Source organism: Haliotis rufescens, unplaced genomic scaffold, assembly GCF_023055435.1.
Source record: "Haliotis rufescens isolate VD_foot unplaced genomic scaffold, xgHalRufe1.0.p SCAF_9, whole genome shotgun sequence".
Lineage (NCBI taxonomy): Eukaryota > Metazoa > Mollusca > Gastropoda > Lepetellida > Haliotidae > Haliotis > Haliotis rufescens.
Genome location: NW_025964383.1, coordinates 27,338,221 through 27,362,004, shown reverse-complemented (window position 1 = coordinate 27,362,004; position 23,784 = coordinate 27,338,221). Strand labels below are relative to the sequence as shown.

The following is a 23,784-nucleotide window of genomic DNA, read 5'->3' as shown; positions in this document are numbered from 1 at the left end:
AGGAATCGTTTTGGAGGTGGCTCTGTGATGATTTGGGGTGGGATAACAGCACGGCACCGAATCCCTTTGGTGGTTGGTCAGGGCAATCTCACCGGTGTTGGCTACAGAGAACAGATTCTGAGGCCTGTGGTCATTCCTTAACTGCAACGTCATGGCCCGGGATTGACATTTCAACAGGACAACGCTCGTCCTCACACGGCTAGGATCGCAATGGATTTCCTTCACCATAACAATGTCATGTTATTGCCATGGCCTGCAAATTCTCCAGATCTCTCCCCACTAGAGCATGTGTGGGATGAAATGGAGCGCCGTCTGCGTCGTCTTCCACATCCTCAAGATAACGTCCGTGACTTGGCACAGGATTTGAGGAGGATATGGCAGGCCATTGCCCAGGCCTTCCATGCCCATTTGGTAGACTCCATGCGTCCCCGATGCACTGCTGTGATTCACGCACAGGGTGGTCATACCCGTTATTGACTTTGTGACTTTGTCGTTTGACCCCCTACTCCATTTTGATCTTCTAACGTCATCGCAGCAGATGTTGTTCAGGTCCCGTTGACATTTTCTTATGGTCCGATCACTCAGCTGCTCCAGCGTCTGCATCATTTTGTTCTTGCTGTGTTGTATTTTAATCCAGAATATATTTTCTCCGTGCACAGTTTATTTTTGTGGCTAGTATATATACCATTCCTATCATTGCTTTTTATACAACTTTTAAAACTTCCTAAGCTACTGGCATTGGTGTATTCAATAGTAGTGAGTTCCAAATATTAACTGTATCTGCAATAAAAGATTTGGCATAATTATTTGATTTACCCTTTGTGGCTTCGAGCTGTGAACAGTTTCTCAAATTATAATCACTTGCATCCGACACTATTTTTGGAACTAAGGATGAGAGCTGGTCAGGTACTACATTGTTAACCATTTTATAAAAAAATATTTAACTTTTGAAAATGCCTTCTTTCTTCTAATGACGTACGATTTGTCTCTTTATAAAGTTTACCGTGACTTTTGCCACGAACAGCCCCACAAATAGTTCTGAGTGCATCTAGATTTAGTTTTTCAAGTAGTAACCGCCTGTTCTTTTGTGCAGTTGTCCCATATGTGGCAACAATAATCAAATATCGGTAATATGAAAGATGTATACATAGTTTCCAGTGTTTTTTTCTATTTAAACGATACTTGAAACTCCTGAGACAGTTAATCATTGGACTGACTTTCTTGACTAGGCTATCAATGTGATCGTTCCACATACAATCTTCTTGGAGAGTAAGTCCTAGATGTTTATGAGAATGAACTTCCTGAACAGTAGTGTTATTCATTTTCAAAACTGGTTTTACATTTGGAAGAATCTTCCGGGGAAATTGGATAGATACTGTTTTATTAGGATTGAAATCGACCTGCCAGTTTTCTGCCCAAGTGGATATTCTACTTTGATCGTAATTCAGACAATGTGCTGCTGTATTCGGGTCATTTACCACGACATATAGGAATGTGTCATCGGCAAACAATCTTATATTACTAACAATATCGTCTATAACGTCGTTTATGAAAATTAGAAACAGTAGCGGTCCTAAAACTGACCCTTGTGGAACTCCGGTCGTAACTGGTCGTAAGTCTGAACTATACCCATTGATAACAACCCGTTGGCATCTTTGTTTTAGGTAGCTTTCAAACCATCTCATTAATTTCCCTTCAAAACCATAGGATTTGAGTTTATGGATAATGCCTTTATGCCAGACTTTATCAAAGGACTTACTAATGTCGCAAAAGACTGCTCTAATTTCTTTGCCTCTATCCAATTCTTTAGCAATCAAATCATATAAGTAAGTCAGCTGGTTAGCGGTAGAATCTCCTGGCATGAAACCTGATTGAAGATTTGTAAGCAAATTATTATCTCTTAAGTAATTAAAAACATATTTGAAAACGCATTTTTCGAATATTTTAGCCACACAACACGTGAGAGCTATAGGTTTATAATTACTACATTCATGAGTGTGGCCTTTCTTATAAATAGGCACAACGGGAGCTTCTTTCCAACTTACCGGAAAGGTAGACTTATCCAGGGATACATTAAACAATTTAGCCAGTGGATATGATATCGCTGAAGCACTTGATTTCAATAATCTATTGCCGATACCGTCGGGCCCTGTTGCTTTAGTTACATTAACAGATAGGAGAACATCGTGAACTTCCTTTGTTGTTAAAATGATAGTAGAGAGCATTTTTTCTGTTTTGAGCTTAATATAAGGGAGAGTTTTATCAGGATATTTAACAGATGTCTGGTCAGAGGAATAATTGTTCATCACATTTGCAATATCTCTTGTATCATCATATAGTAAATCGTGTTAATGGGAGGAAATTTTGTATTACTGGTGCCCCTCAGATATTTTTTAACAAGCCGCCACCATACTTTTTCGTCGTACGCATCATCAATTTTACTATCAATCTTGAGTACATATTTTCTCTTTGCAGTGCGAACATAGGAGATGACACGTTTTTCTTATTTGACGAAATTTAGTCCAGTCAGATTCTAAGTTACGCCTTTTAGCAACCTTATGAATTCTGTTACGTATCCTGATGAGTCGACGTATCTCACTAGTGATCCATAGTGGATCATTAGGTCTATTGTTACACATTTGTTAGGAAAATGATTATTACATACGTCAGTTATTGTCCTGGTAAAACATTCTGCCATAACGTCAGCATTTCTGGATGACAACAAATGATCCCACTTTGTCTCAGTTAAGCTGGGCGGTCGGGTAGCCTAGTGGTTAAAGCGTTCGCTCGTCACGCCGAAGACCCGGGTTCGATTCCCGACATGGGTACAATGTGTGAAGCCCATTTTTGGTGTCCCCCGCCGTGATATTGCTGGAATATTGCTAAAAGCGGCGTAAAACCATACTCACTCACTCACTCACTCAGTTAAGCTATCATTTGGGTCAACCAATATATTGCTTGTAAGTGATCTATTTTGCTCTTACTTTGTCTAAGAATATCTATAATAGTTGGTATATCCAAATCTATTGCATTACATATTGACTGATCTATCAACTCCCAGTAATCCTCGCTTTTATCTGCCCTATAGAATGTCCCTACTACGTATTTACTGGTGTTGCATCTTACCTTTACCCATAATGCCTCGAGTCCATTTACGCACAGATGATCCATGTTTTTAACATATAAATTGTTTTTTACATATACAGCTACACCCCCGCCTCGACTTGGTCGATCTTTTCTAATTGGCAAATGAAAACCTGAAATTGAAAGATCAACAGTAGGTATGCCGTCATGCAGCCAAGTTTCGGTTCAGCAAATAATATCGTATGAATGAAATTCAGTGCAGAGTAGATCTACCTTGTCCTTTAAACTCCTTACATTTAGATGAACAATCTTTAAATTAGCATATTCTACTGGCCCAGGGTTTGGGTGCACATCCCCGCAACACAAGAGAAGTATCACAACTATAATAATAATAATTCTTATTACTTGCCCGTGAAGAGATCACCCGTTTAATAAACATACAGCTTTATTACACATTGTGTAATACCAAAACGCGTGCTTATATACTCTCGGAACACGTTTCACGAACAAATATTGAAAGCTCTCAACATCCCTTGGCTTATTCAACGACATTGCGTGTGGAGTTGATAGATCACTGAGAGGAGCTTATGCACACTCGATGACCCCAGCAACCTTGTTGCTAGGCTGACGTCACATGGCATTGTTTCGCCGATGGATCTTGCATCAAAATTCCACAAATTACGTCATCGGGTATTGTGACGTTTTTGAAAACTTTGAGGTGCAAGGCCCGTTCCACAAGGCGATCGTATTGTAGCGCAACGACAGTCGTTGGCCTAAGTTAAAGTATGTGAGATGCGAAAGTCTTAGCCCTACGATAACTTTGTGAATTCTAAAGGTAGACCCGTTGTATGGTATGAAATTCATACGTTTCAACTTTTGACGTGTTTGAAGTATTATTCTGGTAAACTCATGTCGTGGATCATGTAGGTGTCAGCCTATTCGTACTCAACAGTATAATTCAAAAAACGTTATAAATTGCAAGTAATAAATAAAATACTAAACTCGCTCCCGTGTAAAACCAATTTTATGAAACTCGTGAATAGTTGTGGTATCTGACTCGCTTTCGCTCGTCAGATACCACAACTATTCACTCGTTTCATAAAATTGGTATTACACGGGAGCTCGTTTAGTATTCTATATTTAGCTTATAGATACAACAGGAAGAGAGAAACAGCAATTACTTTGTAAATTTGCAAGATGCCTTGCTATAAAGGCAAGAAACAAAATATCCCACCGCCTTTCTATAATGCACTATATCTACCGGCATTTTTTTTTAACAGAATATATTTGTTTTCTATAGAGGCAGGCCGGGAGGTTACGCGCGAAGTATAAATTTGTAATGCTGCAGTGCACTCTATATAACCAGAAACTGACAACAGAAAGCTAAATGAAAACTACAGAGAGAAAGAATGTCACAACACTCACAAACAAAACACGACAAACACAAAATGAACTTTCGAAACATGAACAAAATCTATATACATCAACCGAAATTGTCGGTTGTAGAATAGTAATAAAAAAACAGATTAATTGGATAACAATAAGAAAGGATAAAATCAAAGTCACCATAGTTTGGTGTAGAGTAAAGAGAAACTACCTGAGAGGGGGAAATAATATAAAATATGTTTTCATAACAGATTGTGTGAACAGAAGTAGTAGATACATTTAATATGAAACAAAAATAGATAGATTAATAACAGTTACGTAATAATATGAATAAACTGAGCTCACGCCTGGGGCAAGTCTAGGTCCTGGCACAGCTGGCTAATTTGCAAGGACTCGGCACGTGCATATGAAATGAACACGCCACAACGATCGAAATTAGCATTCTAACAGGTTGGGATATCCTTCAAATATCAAGGAATATGCACCAAATTAAAGATAAAGGACATGATGGAGCAAATGTTCAGGCGGACCATATCCAGGTAAGTTAAGAGTTAATCTGCTAACAAGACCACAATACTAGAGATTATGCTATACGCTGCGTTTGAAGATATACATGGCCCTTGTTGTTTGATATGGGTTGACGACGCACGTTGCATACATAATTAATCACGCATAGCTGTACCGAGTAAGAAAGCCTAGTGGAGTGCAATAACGACACATACCGAGCAGTAGCCTACTTGTACCAACTGCCATAACGCATAAGCCAGGTGAGTGTCATATAGGTCAACACAATTTTGACCTGTACATTCAAGTACAATAGTAAGAACACAATGTACATCATAATATATCAACGTTGATTTTAAAGGTCACATATCACACGTTCGAGTATAATGGTAGACTCACCGTATACATTGTAATATACAAACGTTGATTTTATATGTCACCATGTCACCATGTCACCATATCACACGTTCGAGTATAATGGTTGACTCACAATCTAAATTGTAATATATCAACGTAGATTTTATAGGTAACATATCACACGTTCGAGTATAATGGTAGACTCACAATATACATTGTAATATACAAACGTTGATTTTATATGTCACCATGCCACCATATCACACGTTCGAGTATGATGGCAAACTCACGATATACATTGTTATATACAAACGTTGATTATTTTATATGTCACCATGTCACCATATCACACGTTCGAGTATAATGGTAGACTCACAATATACATTGTAATATATAAACGTAGATTTTATAGGCAACATATCACACGTTCGAGTTCGATGGTAAACTCACAATATACATTGTAATATATACTAGCCACATAAAGAAACTGTGCACGGAGAAAATATATTCTGGATTGAAATACAACACAGCAAGAACAAAATGATGCAGACGCTGTAGCAGCTGAATGATCGGACCATAAGAAAATGTCAACGGGACCTGAACATCATCTGTTACGATGACGTCAGAATATCAAAATGGAGTAGGTAGTCAAACGACAAAGTCACAAAGTGAATCACAGCAGTGCATCTGCGACGCATAAAGTCTACCAAATGGGCCTGGAAGGCCTGGGGAATGGCCTGCCATAACCTCCTCAAATCCTGTGCCAAGTCACGGACGTTATCTGGAGGATGTGGAAGACGACGCAGACGGCGCTCCATTTCATCCCACACATGCTCTATTGGGGAGAGATCTGGAGAATTTGCAGGCCATGGCAGTAACATGTCATTGTTATGGGGAAGGAAATCCATTGCGACCCGAGCCGTTTGAGGACGAGCGTTGTCCTGTTGAAATGTCAATCCCGGGCCATGACGTTGCAGTAAAGTAATGACCACAGGCCTCAGAATCTGATCTCTGTAGCCAACACCGGTGAGGTTGCCCTGATCAACCACCAAAGGGGTTCGGTGCCGTGCTGTTATCCCACCCCAAATCATCACAGAGCCACCTCCAAAACGATTCCTCTCCACATACAGTTTGCGTGCATAACGTTCTCCCAAACGCCGGTAGACACGTTGGCGCCCGTCACTGTGGGAAATGTTGAACCTCGATTCATCTGTAAAGACAACATTTCTCCACCATATTCGAGGTTGGCGAACATGATTTCGACACCATCTTAGACGGTTGACTCGATGACAGTTTGTCAGGATGGGACGTATGGCAGGGCGTCGTGGTGGAATCCCGTACTGACGTAAACGATTCCTGACAGTGTTGGGATGGATACGGCGCAGTCCAGGAATTGTCTGGGACGTCGTTACTGCCATTTGGAACCTGTGTCGGAGATGTGTAACTCGAATCCATCTGTCCTGTCTTGGCGTCGTTACTCGGGGACGTCCTGAACGTGGGTGGTCGGCAACGTCATTTGTGTTCTGATAACGCCTCACCAATGCCGACATCGTGTTACGATGGCATTGGAAATGTGTTGCCACCCGTTGTTGCCTCATTCCCGCTCGGATCATTCCAATGGCTTCATGACGCTGTCAGATGTCAATCTTGGCATGATTTGCTTGTGATATGCTTGTGTCTGCGCCTGAGAAGTTTTGAATTTTTGAATGACCACAGATCATGCTTTCCAAAGTGACAGCGAATTTTGAGTTGCACATGCTGTGTACAGCTGCACAGGATGCACGTGCAGTAACACATTGCACGTCCATAGGCCCCCATCAATGACGTCATATCGCATGGCACGTGCATGGGCGTTTGAATGTCTCCAATAATTGCTGTGTTCAAACCTATATTTCATATATGGACGGTGTGCCCTTATATCTATATTTTCTCCGTGCACAGTTTCTTTATGTGGCTAGTATAACATATAGGTTTCATAGTGACTGCCTACACGTGTGTGTGGCTGCTTGTACTACTCCGAACTTTAGTTCTTACTAATCCACTGAGATACCGCAGTTTAACATGGATACAGACACTTTATGTTTCCCTAGTTTGATCCCCTTAATGTCGAGAGCCAGCGACAGTAACAACGTTCATTTTCCGTCTTTGATAGGCCAGGAGTACGAACCACCGAGGTTCTACTTTCCAGGAAGATGCTTTATCCACTCAACATCGGACGCGATCCCTTTCAGTTAAGGGTTATGCTACCTATATATTTGACGAAGCCACGTGAAATTATGAACCCAACGCACAAGGTTCAGTTTCAAAGGTCCAGATAAAGGCCGTATAGTTCACATAGACATAGACAAAAGGAGTATACTGCCCACGTATTATGTCTCATATGACTGCGTCAGCCCGGGGAGCGAAAGGTGATGGGTTCGATCACCGGCCGCGTCATACCAAAAAACGTTCAATGATGGTGCCATTCTACACAGGTATAAGATAGCACGACGCCAGTCTAAATATGTTAGCAGTGATATAACTGAAATACTGTTAAAAGCGGCGTTAAACCCAACTCACTCACTCACTCACAAGAGTGAGTGAGTGAGTATGGTTTTATGCCGCTTTTAGCAATATTCCAGCAATATCACGGCGGGGGACACCAGAAATGGGCTTCACACATTGTACCCATGTCGGGAATCGAACCCGGGTCTTCGGCGTGACGAGCGAACGCTTTAACCACCAGGCTACCCGACCGCCCCCACTCACAAGAGCAAGGGGTGAGCTGTGTGACTGATATCTGGCCTTGAGTATAAAACACTCTGAAAACCTGGCTTATGACAACATCTACATCTAACACCTGACGCCAAATCGGACTCCTGTTTCGGACAAAGAGGGGTGTCTGATTTCCCTGGGAATAAATTACCCGACTTTCTAGTATTCGAACAGGTGCATCTGGCCAAGGGACATTTTCGCGTACACCTGGTATCATCACTGTTCTATAGTGATTCATAACACATGTTGATGATAGAGTGGGGTCGTACAATCGACAATACTTTATGCAGAGATTTCTCATGAAAATAGAAAGGGTTTCCGAACTGATCTGACCTGAAGGTACGCTGAACATATTATGGAGAGTAACCGAAAAACCTTGATCGTATCTGAGTAATCGTGTGGTACCTGGTGTCACCGATCTCCCTTCTTGGCCATCCAAATACGTCTCAGTATGTGCACACTGCTTGAAATCTTGCAACAGAATGTCCTATCAAGCAAAGGTGAGTGAGTGAGTGAGTTGGGTTTAACGCCGCTTTTAACAGTATTCCAGTCATATCACGGCGTGTCAGCTTAATGTGGGAGGAAAGCCCGAACTGATGCAGGTCTCAGACGTTTACCACTTCGGTGAAACCCACGACCGGTATGGTGCTGACAAACCTTGAAACATAATCGGGGCGAACCTGGATTCGAACCCACAATCATAGGTTTCTGGCGTGCCCAAGGGACGCAACTCTGCACAGCGAATCTAGACGACTGGCCCACCCGTGTCCTCTTCCCATCAAACAAAGACTACTTTTCCCAAGCAAACTCCAAGCAAGTATCATCACCCCTTCCTTTGATTGCCTAAACATTTGCCTATATACCCCAGCAACCAACTCATAACTTCAAAATAGCCGTTATCGCTTAAAAACTTTGTTTTTCATATATAGGCATTGGACGAAAAAACTACGAAAAATTAACTACAATTAATCAAAATTCAATTTATTTCTTTTACAAAATTGAGAATCAAACGATTTATAAAAAGATCCTTTAGAGAAGTTGAATGGAAATGTTGACACTTGACAAGGCGGAGAAAAAAATGATCGTTTTTACGTCTATTTTACGCTTGAAAAAAATCCTGACAATTTCCTTTTCCGGACGTTCAGCAATTAATGAAGTTATGAGTTGCTAGTGGTCTATAGCCTGGTTTTAATTTATAGGAACTGATCTACTTAAAACATTCTTTGTTTTAGTATTGCATAGGTTTGTTTTGTATCTGAACTGGCTTTCTTCATTCCTTTGAGAAGTGTTTTTAACGGTATACCAGTTGAAACAGTAATTTACTTTAACTATTTGGGTACTTTATTCTCAACCAGATTGTCGTAGACAAATTGTACCCAAATCCTGGTTTGTAAAGCTAGTGAGGCTCTCTTTCCATTGAAGAAACAGTGTTATTAAATTTCTAAATCTGCCTGGAATTTTTTTTTTGTTATATGGAACGGAGGTTTGGTGGTTTCAAGAAAAAAAAGCGACGTTAATGATGTAACAAATGCTATATTTGGGATAACACTTTCTTCGTAAAGTACAGGTTCTAGTACTCTTGGGTGTTGAGTTTGTTTGTTCGTCTGTTTGTTGTTCAACGCCGCACTCAGCAATATTCCAGCTATATGACGGCGGTCTGTAAATAATCGAGTCTGGACCAGACAATCCGGTGATTGACATCCATAGGATGGGATAGGATGACATGCATTGAGCCTGACCACCCGATCCCGTTAGTCGCCTCTTACGACAGCCATAGTCGCATTTTACGGCAAGCATGGGTTGCTGAAGACCTATTCTACCCCTGATCTTCACAGGTCGGGGGTTGAATCCCCTATAGGAGATATTTGCTCATGAGGAAATTAGATCTGGCTGAAAGGGTTACCTGGGCTATATCCGTTAAATATTTCCTGTGTTCTTATGGTTTTTGGTTTGTTTGGTACGGTCAGGATGTTGGTAATATTACAGTTTATTTCTTCGTTTGGGAACAGCTTAAAATATTGTTCTAAGAAGCGTATTTTTGGTAACATGTATAAGTCATTGCATCAACGAATTTATACATCACTATTAAATGATGAATATTATGTAAGCTTCATTAACCTGACGAATGTAAGAAGATATACATATTTACTTAGATTTAAGCATATGCATTTTTTAACATGAGAGGAAAAAGTGTGACATGTAAAGTGTTTGAATCTGGATAAAATAAAAGCGAAATCCATTTCATATTTGAGAGTAGAGCCTCTTATGAGAGTGTATGGACAAATTAACAATGTTGATGAATAAACTAGTGTCCAAAAGAAACGATACCAACTTATTTTCAAAATTGTTTTTTACTAAGTGAATTGTCAAGTATGAAAACATGTCAATTCGTATTGCACATCCCAAACACAGCATAGTCGATAAAAAATACCGGGAACACGTGATCACTACCGTGAAAAAACGTAAATTTCGTGAAAGTGACATTTCCCTCTCTAGCATGTTCTGCACGTGCAGAAAAACTGTTAAAACGGCTGATCAGACACGTTGATATCACAGCAACAAAAAGAACACAAGATATGCCACGTGAGAGAGCCGTTGGAATGGTCCAACAAGGAGCGTCACACGTCGACGTCGCCAGAAGGTTGGGCTGCGCACGCATCACTATCACCAGGTTGATGCAGCGGTTACGTCAGACAGGTCAGACGTCAGACAGGCCCAGGAGTGGAAGACCACGAGTAACCACGCCCCGTGAAGATCGTTACATCCGGGTATTACACCTGAGGAACCGCACCGTAACAGCGACGTCCACGGCGGCTACAGCACTGGGACACAGGATCAGTCGACAGACCGTCTACAGGAGACTACGGCAGTATGGTATCCGGCCACGTCATCCCTACCGCGGACCGCTCCTGACGCCTCGACACCGGAACAACAGACTGATCTGGGCCAGGCGAGTTCGACGTTGGCAACGGCGGGACTGGGCACGTGTTATGTTCTCTGATGAGAGCAGATTCCTCATCTTCAGAAACGATGGACGGCAGCTTGTATACCGACGATTTGGTGAACGTTTGGCGCCTAACTGTATCCAACAGGTCCGGCCGTTTGGAGGTGGAGTGTTAATGGTTTGGGGTGGCATATGTGGTGACGTCAAAACGATGCTTGTCGTAATTCGTGGAAACCTGAATGCACAGCGTTATCTTGATGACATCCTACGGCCTGTTGTGGTGCCCTTTATTCAGCCTCGTGGACTCCTTTTCCAACATGCCAATGCAAGGCCACACACAGCAAGATTGACACAGAACTTCCTTGCCAACGCCAACGTACAGGTTTTGCCATGGCCCGCATGTTCACCGGACATGAATCCCATCGACCACCTCGATCGGCAAATCCGACGTCGCCGTGTGCCTCCAGTCAACGTCCAGGACTTGGAACGATGTCTCCTCGAGGATTGGCAACGCATCACTCCCAACGTCATCAGACGTTTGGCGTCATCAGTCCGTAGGCGTGTTCTGGCATGTATTGATGCTCACGGTGGACATACCCGCTACTGACTTGACTTTGAGACGTGTGGTGTGACATTTCCCGTTGTTTCTGTGATCAGTGCTCTAACGAAATGTTCATTTTTCGACCCCACCCATCTTTAAAGGCTTGTCATATTGGTTGTACAGATTTTATTGAAATGATATTTTTGTACAGATGTTGTGAAAGGATTTCTCAAAAGCATAACACCAATCCTAAACTTCTGCATTGTTTAGTTTCTCTTATGTCGTTGCAAACAGGTGGTATCGTTTCTTTTGGACACTAGTTTATTATAAATAAATTACATTTAGGCCTACTTGTTCACATTTTCTTAGAAACTGAAGCATTAACGCAAGGAAAATATGTGTCAGCAAATGTCTAAAACACATTGTCATTAAAATCAAATGATATAGTGTGAACACTTTAAACGTTTATTTATGTTGCACAAGGACCAATGGCCTACAAAACCGAAATGGAATTGAATTGAATTTAAGAGTGTGATCATTTGTGTAATCGTATGAGCTTTTATTTTTTGTCCTGTTATGTTTTATGCTTGCAGATGCTGTTCACAAGACAAGTGGACCAAGGTTACGCTTGGGTGGCGCTTGCAGCTTCTTTCAGCATCCATTTCACAATTGGACTAATGGCGTACACATTTGGTGTGATCAATATCTCTATCATGGAAGAAATAGAAGATGACATTACAAAAACATCTTGGATTGGTTCTACTCTCTTTGGGACGACTTGCCTCAGTGGTAAGACTGATTCTGCACAACTAAATTCCCACTTTTAAAAGTTCGTTGTCGCAATACAGAAACATATCTCAAAGTGCGACATAACTTGTCCACTGCTGACATAACATTCTACTGAACATGTCACTGGTATTTGACAAAAATAATTCGCTTGTTTGGTTTCTACCATCGGGCACGGGTGGCCCAGTCGTCTAAGGTGCCGCGATTCACTGTGCAGAGTTGCGCCCCTTGGGCACACCAGATACCTAGGATTGTGGGTTCGAATCCCGGTTCGCCCCGATTATGTTTCTAGGTTTGTCAGCACCATACCCGTGCTCGTGGGTTTCACCGAAGTTGTAAACGTCTGAGACCTGCATCACTTCGGGCTTTCCTCTCACATTAAGCTGACACGCCGCGATATAACTGGAATACTGTTAAAAGCGGAGGTAAACCCAGCTCACTCACTCTTTTTCAGGTGAAAAATTGTTTGTTATGGGCGTCATCTGAGGGGCAGGATATTCTCACCTTTTCGCGAACACCTTGTATCATCACTAATAGCGACGCATTAACACGTGCTCAAGATATAGTCGGAATCGTGCAATCGACTCGATTTTACCAGAGATTTCGTGTCAATATGGAAGGAGTATTGCTTTCATTTACACAGATTGTGGGATTATTATCAAACTATCCCTGACTTAGTTCCAAATATATACTCCTTCGCGTAAGCATTTGACATTACTATAATGTTGAACTGATTATATTTTACAACCTGTTATGATTCTATTGATGGTTCAGTCTTCAAATAAACATTACCGAGAATTGAAAATAGGTGACCAAGGCGTCCAAAGCACCGGAATTCTCTGAGCAGAGTTACGTCCCTTTATTGTGCCTGAAACCTATCATCGTGGGCCATGATTGTGTCTTTGATTGACGCCACCATACAATTCTCGTCGGTTTCTCTGAGTGTTAAACGTCTAATACCTGCATCATTTAAAGCTTTTCTTTCCCCCAAATGAAGCCGACCCGCATAGGGCGGAGTGATATGAGTCGATTTCTGTTCAAAGCGGGAAGCCTAGTGGTTAAAGCGTTCGCTCGTCACGCCGTAGACCCGGGTTCGATTCCCGACATGGGTAAAATGTGTGAAGCCCATTTCTGGTGTCTCCCGCCGTGATATGGCTGGAATATTGCTAAAAGCGGCGTAAAATCAAATTCACTCACTCACTGTTCAAAGCGACGCTTAAACAAACGCAAGCATGCACGCAATCAAACATTCACTCACGCACTATCCCGTTACAGGAACTATATTATTCGTGATTTCGACAGGTCCTGTTGCTTGCATGGTTCATCAGAGACTGGGCTCCAGAAATACAGCAATGATTGGTGGGGTGTTGATGTTGATTGGGATGACATTAGCATATTTCTGTCATACAGTATTTGGGTTGTTCATCACGTACGGATTGATTACAGGTAGGAATATAACCACTTCTGAGTCACGTTTTAGTCACCTCAGTTCGGAGGGATTATGGGTTAGAACTGGTCCCCAGCAACCTATGCTGCTCATAAACGCACGATGAATTGCAAAATAACTCGAAATCCAGAAAAGTGTATGAAACATCAATGACCATACTTGACCATGGATACCCTGTACCCAACAAAATCTGAATTTTGTTTAATTGAAGACCCATGACGGATGAAGTTCTTTAAGAAACTATCATGTAATTTTGTATAGAAATGTGTACATGTCACGTAGGGGGACAAACCGTGGAAGGAACAGCGCAAGCACGGTCTGCACGGTCTGCACGTGCTACACAGTGACCGTGTTCATTCAATGACAAGATGCGCTACTCAGCAGATGTTAAACAGTTAATGTTGAATGTGTATGATTTCTTTAGAAGTGAAGCAGAAAGTGCAAAGCCGTGTTATGCAATTAATAAATTCTTGAAACAAGCTTCAAAAGCTCTTGGTATGTCCCCTCAGAAACTTTAAAATGTTGTTAGTCGACGAGATACAAATAGTCAAGCCAAGGAGGTAGGGAATGTGTTAAAACCACGCAAGGTTGATAAATTAGACAGTTTTCCGAGGGATCAAGTCAGGCGTGCAATTGTTAAACTGCACTCAGAAAATAAGTACCTGTCCCTAAGAATTTTGAAGAAACACCTTGAAAGTGACCATGATTTACGTGTTACAAAGTACAAACTATGGCAGCTGTTGCAGACATTTGGTTACAAATACAAAAAGATAACTGGAGAAAATAGAGCTGTGTTGTGTGAACAGTCTGCCATTGTTCGTCTCTAAGAGCATTACCTTCGTACCATCAAGCAGAAACGTGAAGAAGGATATGAGCTCGTCTTCTTAGATGAGACATGGGTTAATGCGTCACACACAGCCAGCAGTCAGTGGGTACCCAGTGGTGACTGTAAGGAGTCTGGTAGAAAGTTACCAATGGGAAAGGGTGAAAGTCTCATAGTTCTCCATGCTGGTTCTGCTAGTCAGGGTTTTCTCCAAGACTGTGACCTCGTCTTTAGAGCCAAGGCCAAAGACAACAGGGATTACCACACAGAAATGAACGGCAATGTATTTCTGGAGTGGGTAAAAGATATATTAGTCCCTGCTTTGCCTACCAAGTCTCTCATTGTCATGGACAATGCACCGTATCATAGTGTGCAGGATCCAGGATGAAAGACTCCAACCTCTAATAACCGTAAAGGAGGCATGGTTACTTGGCTGCAACGGAGGAACCTTTCCTTCTCGAGCGACGAAACCACAGCTCTATGAAATCAGCAAAACTATGAAACCTGACCCCGTGTATAAAGTTGACAGTTACATCAAGGGTCAGGGTCACGCTGTCTTACGACTGCCGCCTTATCACTGCGACCTGAATCCAATCGAGTTGGTATGGGGCATCGTCAAGGGTGACGTTGGACGATCGAACACAACGTTCAAATTACGAGACGTTGAACAACTCGTTAAGGAATCCCTTGGTCGGGTAACAGTAGAAACATGGAGGCGTTGTGTGGCCACAGTCGTTGACGAGATAGAGCCACGTTATTGGTCACGAGATTGACTACGGCCAGCAACATACCAACCTATAATAGTGGCAGTCGGTTCAGGCACCAGCAGTTCCGACGACGAGATCAATGGCATGAGCGAGTCAGATTGCGACTGAAATTTCCCCTACCACAGAACGTGCAGTACATGCGTGCTTGCGCTGTGCCTTCCAGGGTTTGTCCCCCCTACGTGTCATGTACACATTTCTATACAAAATTACATGATAGTTTCTTAAAGAACTTCATCCGCCATGGGTCTTAAAATAAACAAAATTCAGATTTTGTTGGGTACAGGGTATTCATGGTCAAGAACCGTATTGATGTTTCATACACTTTTCTGGATTTCGAGTTATTTTGCAATTCATCGTTCTCATTTGGAGTCAAACGGACTGTAGATGTAGATGTGGCAACCATAAATTAACATTAGAAACTGGCCGCTGGACTGAACTGATAAATGTTGTTTGGGGTGTTCAGTTATTGAAGATGAAACTCATTTTGTGATCGTACGTCCATTGTATTCACAAGAAAGACAGGTAAATGTGCATTATTTAGCATAGTGGATGACCCGTGAAGATCCTGGGAAGAATAGGTCTTCAGCAACCCATGCTTGTCGTAAAAGGCGACTAACAGGATCGGGTGGTCAGGCTCGCTGACTTGGTTGGAGCATGTCATCGTGTCCCAATTTTGTGGATCGATGCTCATGATGTCAATCACTGGATTGTCTGGTTAAGACTAGATTATTTACAGACCGCCGTTATAAAGCTGGAATATTGCTGAGTGCGGCTGTATGCATGAACGTTCAATATATTGATGTTATATATATTAGTTATATAGATTAAAGAACTTGAACTTTACAGGCGACTAAATGGAACGATGGTGACAAATATTACTCAATATTTAAATCGCATGTTGTGTTAAACCAAATGCCCTCGAACAGGCAATGTGGTAGCGTTTTCTATGTTGTCTTGTTATTATAACAGGTGTGGCGTTAGGTATTGCTGCAAATGTAGCTGGGGTAGTCCCGGGACAATACTTTCTCAAACGAAGACCTATTGCTTTTGGAGTATCCATGGCCGGAAGTGGAGCGGGTCTATTTACGGGGCCATTCGCACGGTACCTCCTCGACCAATACCACCTGCACGGTACCCTTCTCATCATGGGCGGTATTGGCTTCAACATGTGCATTGCTGGCGCCTTGTTACGTCCAGTCAGACATCAGGAAACAAATAAACCCATTGCCAGCAAGACAGAAGAAGGAGGTTGCTCACAACAGGATTCAGAAGCGACAACTCTGATGGTACCAGAAGAAGAAGCCAATTCTGTCCAATCATCAGATGTAGGTTCGCCAAAACCAATATGCAAAGTATCCCTTTTGCTTACACGGCTCAGGATCTTCATACAATTAGATTTTGTAATGTACAATGTCAGTGTTTTGCTGTGGTGTTTGGGAGCATCATCTTGTATTATACACCTGCCGAACTACGCTGAATATAAAGGCAGTTCTCCTATTCAGGCCGCAACTCTGCTGACCGCTGCGGGTGCGGGCAGTATCTTCTCAAGAATATTTGTGGGTATTATTTCATCTGACCCAAATATTGACGATGTGATGCTCCAGGTTGGAATAACAGGAGTGACAGGAATATTAGCACTCGTCTTCCCATTATTTCCTCCAAGTTATAATGCACAGCTTGTCTTCAGTTTTTTGTATGGGACATATTGCCATGGTGTATACTCACTTCTTGGACCTATGGCAATACATTTTCATGGATTGCCAAATGCTTCTATTTCGTATGGAATCTTGTGTTTCTTTATTGGAGTTGGACAACTGTTGGGACCCCCTATTGCAAGTAAGTTTGATCACACGTAATAGAGTTCCAAATCTACAGTAAAGAGCACATATGCTCAATTTTAAAGACGTATCACGTGGATTTAACTGTCGGAATCACTGATAATGTGGTAGAATGATGTAATGAGTGAGTGAGTGAGTTGGGTTTAACGCCGCTTTTAAAAGTATTCCAGTCATATCGCGGCGTGTCAGCTTAATGTGGGAGGAAAGCCCAAAGTGATGCAGGTCTCAGACGTTTACCACTTCGGTGAAACCCACGAGCACGGGTATGGTGCTGACAAACATAGAAACATAACCGGGATTCGAACCCACAATCCTAGGTTTCTGGCATGCCCAAGGGACGCAACTCTGCACAGCGAATCGCGGCGCCTGAGACGACCGGGCCACTCGTGCCCCCACCCCTAGCATTGAAACTTGTCTCAATAGCTTGTAGTGAAATTAGTTGAATATAATATCAGATGATTTTATTATATGTTTTCTTCTTTTAGGTCTCTTGTATAAAACAAGTGGGATATATGAATTTACCTACATATTTTCAGGTAAGAACTGGTGACATTCTGCTTCAACGCCTGTATAGGAAATGCAAAGCTCAGGCTGTCAACTTCTCTTTATACTGAACTACATGTAGATATATTCTGTTGTTGGTATGTTCTAACATGTGTTATGAAGACACAATATACCCAATCCTACAGCTTTTCAATATATATATAACTTATAAGCAATGTGTGTAATTAGGTCAGTAATTATTACTATCACAAAATGAAGTAACTTATAAAGGACTTCGTTACATGGTTTACTTTGACGTTGTGCTTGGTTCTTTAGTTGGTTGGTTGGTTTGTTGTTTAACGCCGCACTCAGCAATATTCCAGCTATATGACGGCGGTCTGTAAATAATCGAGTCTGGACCAGACAATCCAGTGATTAATATCATGAGCATCGACCCACGCAATAAGGACCGATGACATGCATCAACCAAGTCAGCGAGCCTGACCACCCGATCCCGTTAGTCGCCTTTTACGACAAGCATAGTCGCCTTTTGCGGCAAGCATGGGTTGCTGAAGACCTATTCTACACCGGAATCTTCACGGGTCTGGTTCTTTAGTATATTTAGATTTAGGTAAACATGTTGTCGGTAGCATCAACAGGACTCATTTGTCTTTTATCTTTCAGGTGTATGTTCTATTCTAAGTTCAATATCAGCTGCATCAACAAGTGTACTTAGACGAAGACGGAGAAGCGACTGAAGTCAAATATATGACGTTTAACATGTGATATTGATTTAACGATTTCATATATATGTATTCCGAATAAAACTTCTTATGAGCATCTAGAACCTCCTATGTAATATATATATTGATATTGATAATACAATATGGATTCATGTGCATTGATATTGTTGGAACCTTCACATATGAAGGTGAGAAAACATAAGCATGTCCTAGATGGAGAAACCTTTGTTATTGAGGCATTAAGGCACTCTGAGACATGATCTTCTCCTGCACTCGTTGTGTGAAATTGACATTAAGGTAAAGGTGAGGTGAAATGGGGTTTAACGTCGCGTCCAAGATTATTGCACTTATATAGCGACGTGCATGCACGTGTGTGTGTGTGTGTGTGTGTGTGTGTGTGTGTGTGTGTGTGTGTGTGTGTGTGTGTGTGTGTGTGTGTGGCTGCTTGTACTAGTCCGGACTGATGCCGATTTATAGTGCTAGCCCACTGAGATACCATGCCGCAGTTTAACATGAATACCCCACTCAGACATAGTAGACTGACTCCGAGCTGACCAGTCCTTGTTTTAGGCCCTTAATACCGAGCGCCAGACAGGGTAACAACAAGTACCATCTTTTAACGTCTTTTGGTATGACGCGGCCGGAGATCGAACCCCGGACCTTCCGCTCTCCGGGCGGGACATTAAGGTTAAATTGTTAGATATAATCACATGAATGTATAATAATATATATTAAATCTATTTTACTTCATATTTACTTTATTTTTATTATATGTGGGTCTTCCAACATCGACATGCCGCAATACCACTTAAATACACTCAGTAATTCTGTTCGAAATCAGCGTCAAACCAGACTCACTCACTCGTTAAACATGCTATGAAGTCATTGCAAAAGATTCACATTTTCTAAAGGTCATGTCCCGCGAACCGGTGTCTGTGTAAAACACCTGAGGGCCAATTTGTTTCTTGAAGCTTTAAAATACCCAAATCATTTATTTGTATTTTCAACATTATAAAACTGACATAATTGTTTAATTGGCGTATGATTAACAACTGACTCAAGCGCGCGTTTGTATATCATATAGCAGCACTCGTCGGTAAAAGTAGTTCGGAGTCTACTCCTGTTGATTTCAAAATCAACTGTTACACTTACAAGATTAGCTATGTACTTTCCATTGTTTTGCCATACTAACGACAGATTGTTTACACACAGTCTAACGGATCCTTTCTATTCATAACATGAATAAGGTCGTCCTGTCAAGCTTCAGGTTTGTACTGATTGACATTCAACAACATCCGCATTGGACAGGGATAGTCATTGAACCGTTCTGCATGTGTTGTGTATTTGTAATAGACCACATATACATCGATAAGTTTAACGGGCGACCTAGTCCTCTAAGGCGTAGCAAAGCGCACTGCAGAGTTACGTCCCTTTCGTGTGCCAGCAGCCGATGATGCAGTTTTAAGTCCATGATTCGCCTTCATTATGAATGTTTGTTCGTCAGCATCATACCCGTGCTCGTGGTAAACGCGTAGAACCTAGAACACGTTTTAACCTTTCTCTCGTATTACCTGACATCCTTGGAATTAACAATTGAAAACAAACTCATATCCCACGATGACTATGTTCCGGCTATTCGGAATGATACAGTAATAGAAGTTAAGATAAAATAGACTATTACATGACAAGAAAAAGAAACCAAGTACAATAATTTATTGCTTATCATAAAGTCGGAATCGAATAATGGACCTTTAGCAGAGCGATCGTATGATCGTGGAGAGAGTTTGTGGTTTGCATCCAGCAGCTTTTATAGACGTTGGAAATTAAATGCGGTCGTATGCATGATTGAGGTAGGATTACCAAAAGCATAATTATGCAAACGAGAATATCATGCCGATTAATTGATGTCCAAGCAAGAGGTTACAGAATGTCTACTACGGTATAATATTCGCGTCATGGTATACTGAATACGGAAGTATACTGTCAAGCGAAAGAAACTATATCAAATCCAATTTATTTTACTTTGAATTCCAACACGAAATGATGTTTTCAAATCATGCAATACCAATCGTAGAATACTCGAGCGCAATTGGTAAGTTCTAAAGTTCACATAACAGTAATTGCATAATAGTGAAATCTCTTCTTGTGGCCATTCAATGATGTCATAGAGGTTTGTTGTTTAACGCCGCACTCAGCAATATTCCAGCTATATGACGGCGGTCTGTAAATAATCGTGTCTGGGCCAGACAATCCAGTGATTAATATCATGAGCATCTATCCACGCATTTGGGATCGATGACATGCATCAACCACGTCAGTGAGCCTGACCACCCGATCCCGTTAGTCGCCTCTTACGACAAACAAAGTCGCCTTTTACGGCAAGCATGGGTTGCTGAAGACGTCCACAAAAACTTGAGTCAGTTGAGCAAATTATGTCGTTGTGACAAATCATTATAACAGCAGCGTTCAATGACCTTTGGAAAATGGAAACAACTTGAGGAACACGCAGTGATAAGGCACTTGCTGACTGTTGTTTGGACTCGGGCTGAAAGTTGTGACCCGAGGTGTACATAGTTGCATTAAAGTTTTCTCGCATGACGCTGAGGTTGCAATAATCACCAGGTTGGTGCCATAATACGTGCAGACATGACAGACAGTGGCGGGCTCACGACAGGCAGACCACGTGCCATACATCCAACGAGGATGTATTCCTTATTTGAGGAACCGGTTCTTGACTGTGGGTCATCACTATGAATTGCCTCAGGACATGCTGCCAGCCACTTCTCTGTATCCAGACGACGGCGCGATGGCAGTGTACGGGCCAATAGTACGTTCAGTCCAACACGCGGTTCGTGTTCCAAAATGACAATCCAAGACCACGTACCTTTGGTCAGTTTGTGCAGGCCAATAACGTCAACGTTTTTCCTTGGCGAGCTCGCTCTCCTCTCGTGACGCACACGTGGGACCACCTTGATCACGACGTAACCCTCATGCAAATAGATATGACTTAATACAGGCACTCGGGGAGGAATGTGGCCGAGTACCGGATGACGAACTCCGCAATACGTCGTCATTCGTCACCACTCGCCCCTTTCCGTAGCCTGCAAGAAGACTCGTCCCCCTATCGATGAATGGTATGTGCGAAAATACGACAAACCAATCAGAATGCGCGTGTGATTTCAAGTTCTTCGTCAAAGAATACCTCAGAAATATTTTGTTATTCAAAATTTACATATGTCTTGCATCTAAAAATATACCCAAGACACAGTTAAATGTGTTCAATCATACAGTATAATTCCACATGTCTCGATGTGCTTTAAATTGCATCTGAAATATATATATAATATATGGGGAAATAAATGTGAACCATTACGCAACGAGTTGACAATTGTTTTAGGTATGCCCGTCTGCGCTAAGACAGAACCCGGTCGCCATGAGAAGGGCACGAGTCGCTATTCGGCTTGTTCCGGAATAACACGAGTTGGGTCACGAATGATACGTCGTGTGCGCGAATGAAGCCGATGGGCTATACACGCGATATTGGGGGTGTTTATGTCACAGTCAAGATTGAAGGTAAGTTTGTTTGTTTGATTGTTGTTAATCGCCGCACTCTATCCCGTTAATTGCCTCTTACGACAAGCATAGTCGCCTTTTATGCCAAGCATGGGTTGTTGAAGACCTATTCTACCCCGGATCTTCACATACAGTAGAGCCAATACTGAGAATCTAGTGTTGGCTCTGAGCGTGAAAAGACACAATTTCTTCCTTTAGCATGACAAAGTATACAAGACTCACTGTGACTATCCCATCCATGTAGATTGACTTTATTCTGAACCACACTGTATTTACAGTGGCTGACAATATGCCCTAATGGTGTTGTCCTCATGGGTCTATATTCGCCAGTACTGTCCTCATGGGTCTATATTCGCCAGTACATTTTAACAAAACGTATTTTACTCTACCTTTTTCATTATTACAAACGCTACATTTGCAAAACTCTCTTGTCTTTGTTTGTCAAGCATCATATAGATGTTGGCGTTGTTTCCACTATTCCATCGTGTATTTAATAAGTACATTCAAGACCTGCATGCCTGCATTCACGAAATATTCATGACGCTAACACAACAGATGCATAGCCATTTTCCGTGGTTGGATAAGTATGTTAGGTGTATATACGTGTGCAGGTGCAGATCCAGGAAAGTGCTGACATAACAAAGCTGCTATTAGGAGCTCAGAGTGGCAATAGGGTGAGAAAAAACATGTGTTATTTTTATCCATCTGTGAGTCATGTTGTGCTCCTGGTTCACACCAGACATGCGTGGGAGATCAAGCGTTGACTTCCTGTGTTTACTGCTCTGACTGAAGGTAAAAGTATGACTGTGTGCGCATGTACCGTGCGAGGGGAACCCTTTATGTTAGTTTATGCACCCGAGCATGAAGTTATACACCAACCCATGTCACCCGAGGGACCGGTGAAGAACGCATTTATCTTACTGCTCACGGTGTATTCCATGCTTGTCTTATGCATTCTGTGGTCCGAGCAGGTAAGAACACAGTTATCCACTTTACTCTTCACATTCATTGAAAAATAGCAGACGACCAAAAACAAGCTTGGACTTATTCGTCGTATATCTAATGCAGTCGAATACGCCGTCGCTTCGTAATGGGAAATGCGGGTATGTCAACCTCCCAATTCACTTTTAACAAGACGAAATGGTAGAAACTGAAACGTTTGTATATAAACCAAGATCATGGTTCGTTTCTCAAAATGTTACAACGGTTGATGCCTATTCATGACGCTATCCGCTATCCTGTGGCATTGCTACAAGCGCCCGACAACACTCAATACTTCTCGTCTTGGAGAAGTACAAAAGGTCATGGGTCTCTACGTACATGTAGCTCAAAAGAGGTACTGTTAACAGAGGTGATGTCAACAACTATAGTTTATGGAATACTGTTAGTATGGAATACTTTAAGGGACATTCTCGCGATCTCGCATTCTCGCGATCTCGACCTTTGGAAACGAGGTAAATATACCCAAAACACGAGAATGCGAGATCGCGAGAACGCGAGATTTGGCCAAAATCTCGCGATCTCGCATTCTCGTGTTTTTGGTACATAGCACTTTTTGTCAAAAGTCGACAACGCGAGAATGCGACATTTGGACATGATGCAAAATCTCGCTATCTCGCCATCTCGACTTGTCAAATTAGGCCACAAAAACACGAAATCGCGAGAACGCGAGAATGCGACATTTCATTTTCTCGCGATCTCGCGATCTCGCGTTCTCGTGTTCTCGCGTTTTAGACGCTGTCCGTGCGCATGCG

At 42.0% G+C, this 23,784-nt stretch overlaps 1 protein-coding gene across 2 annotated transcripts; it reads left to right on the top strand.

The window, feature by feature from the left end:
- Nucleotides 1–4,858: 4,858 nt before the first annotated feature.
- Nucleotides 4,859–18,810, top strand: LOC124130013 (monocarboxylate transporter 12-like). 2 transcript variants are annotated; one of them, XM_046493348.2, is made up of 6 exons: nucleotides 4,859–5,009; nucleotides 12,164–12,359; nucleotides 13,659–13,802; nucleotides 16,363–17,229; nucleotides 17,717–17,767; nucleotides 18,399–18,810. In XM_046493348.2, exons 1-6 carry the CDS (start codon nucleotides 4,950–4,952, stop codon nucleotides 18,470–18,472), a joined length of 1,392 nt encoding a protein of 463 aa, XP_046349304.2. In that variant the 5' UTR covers nucleotides 4,859–4,949; the 3' UTR covers nucleotides 18,473–18,810. The 2 variants fall into 2 exon arrangements, with proteins under 2 accessions (XP_046349304.2, XP_046349308.2); XM_046493352.2 differs by lacking the exon at nucleotides 4,859–5,009 and adding an exon at nucleotides 5,158–5,237.
- The last annotated feature ends 4,974 nt before the right edge of the window (nucleotides 18,811–23,784 follow it).

Bases quoted from the DNA above. Each gene is read 5' to 3' on its own strand.
- LOC124130013 (XM_046493348.2), top strand. From the start codon at position 4,950: ATGCACCAAATTAAAGATAAAGGACATGATGGAGCAAATGTTCAGGCG. The intron at 5,010-12,163 runs GTAAGTTAAGAG...TTATGCTTGCAG, and splicing joins TTCAGGCGGACCATATCCAG to ATGCTGTTCACAAGACAAGT. The intron at 12,360-13,658 runs GTAAGACTGATT...TGATTTCGACAG, and splicing joins TGGGACGACTTGCCTCAGTG to GTCCTGTTGCTTGCATGGTT.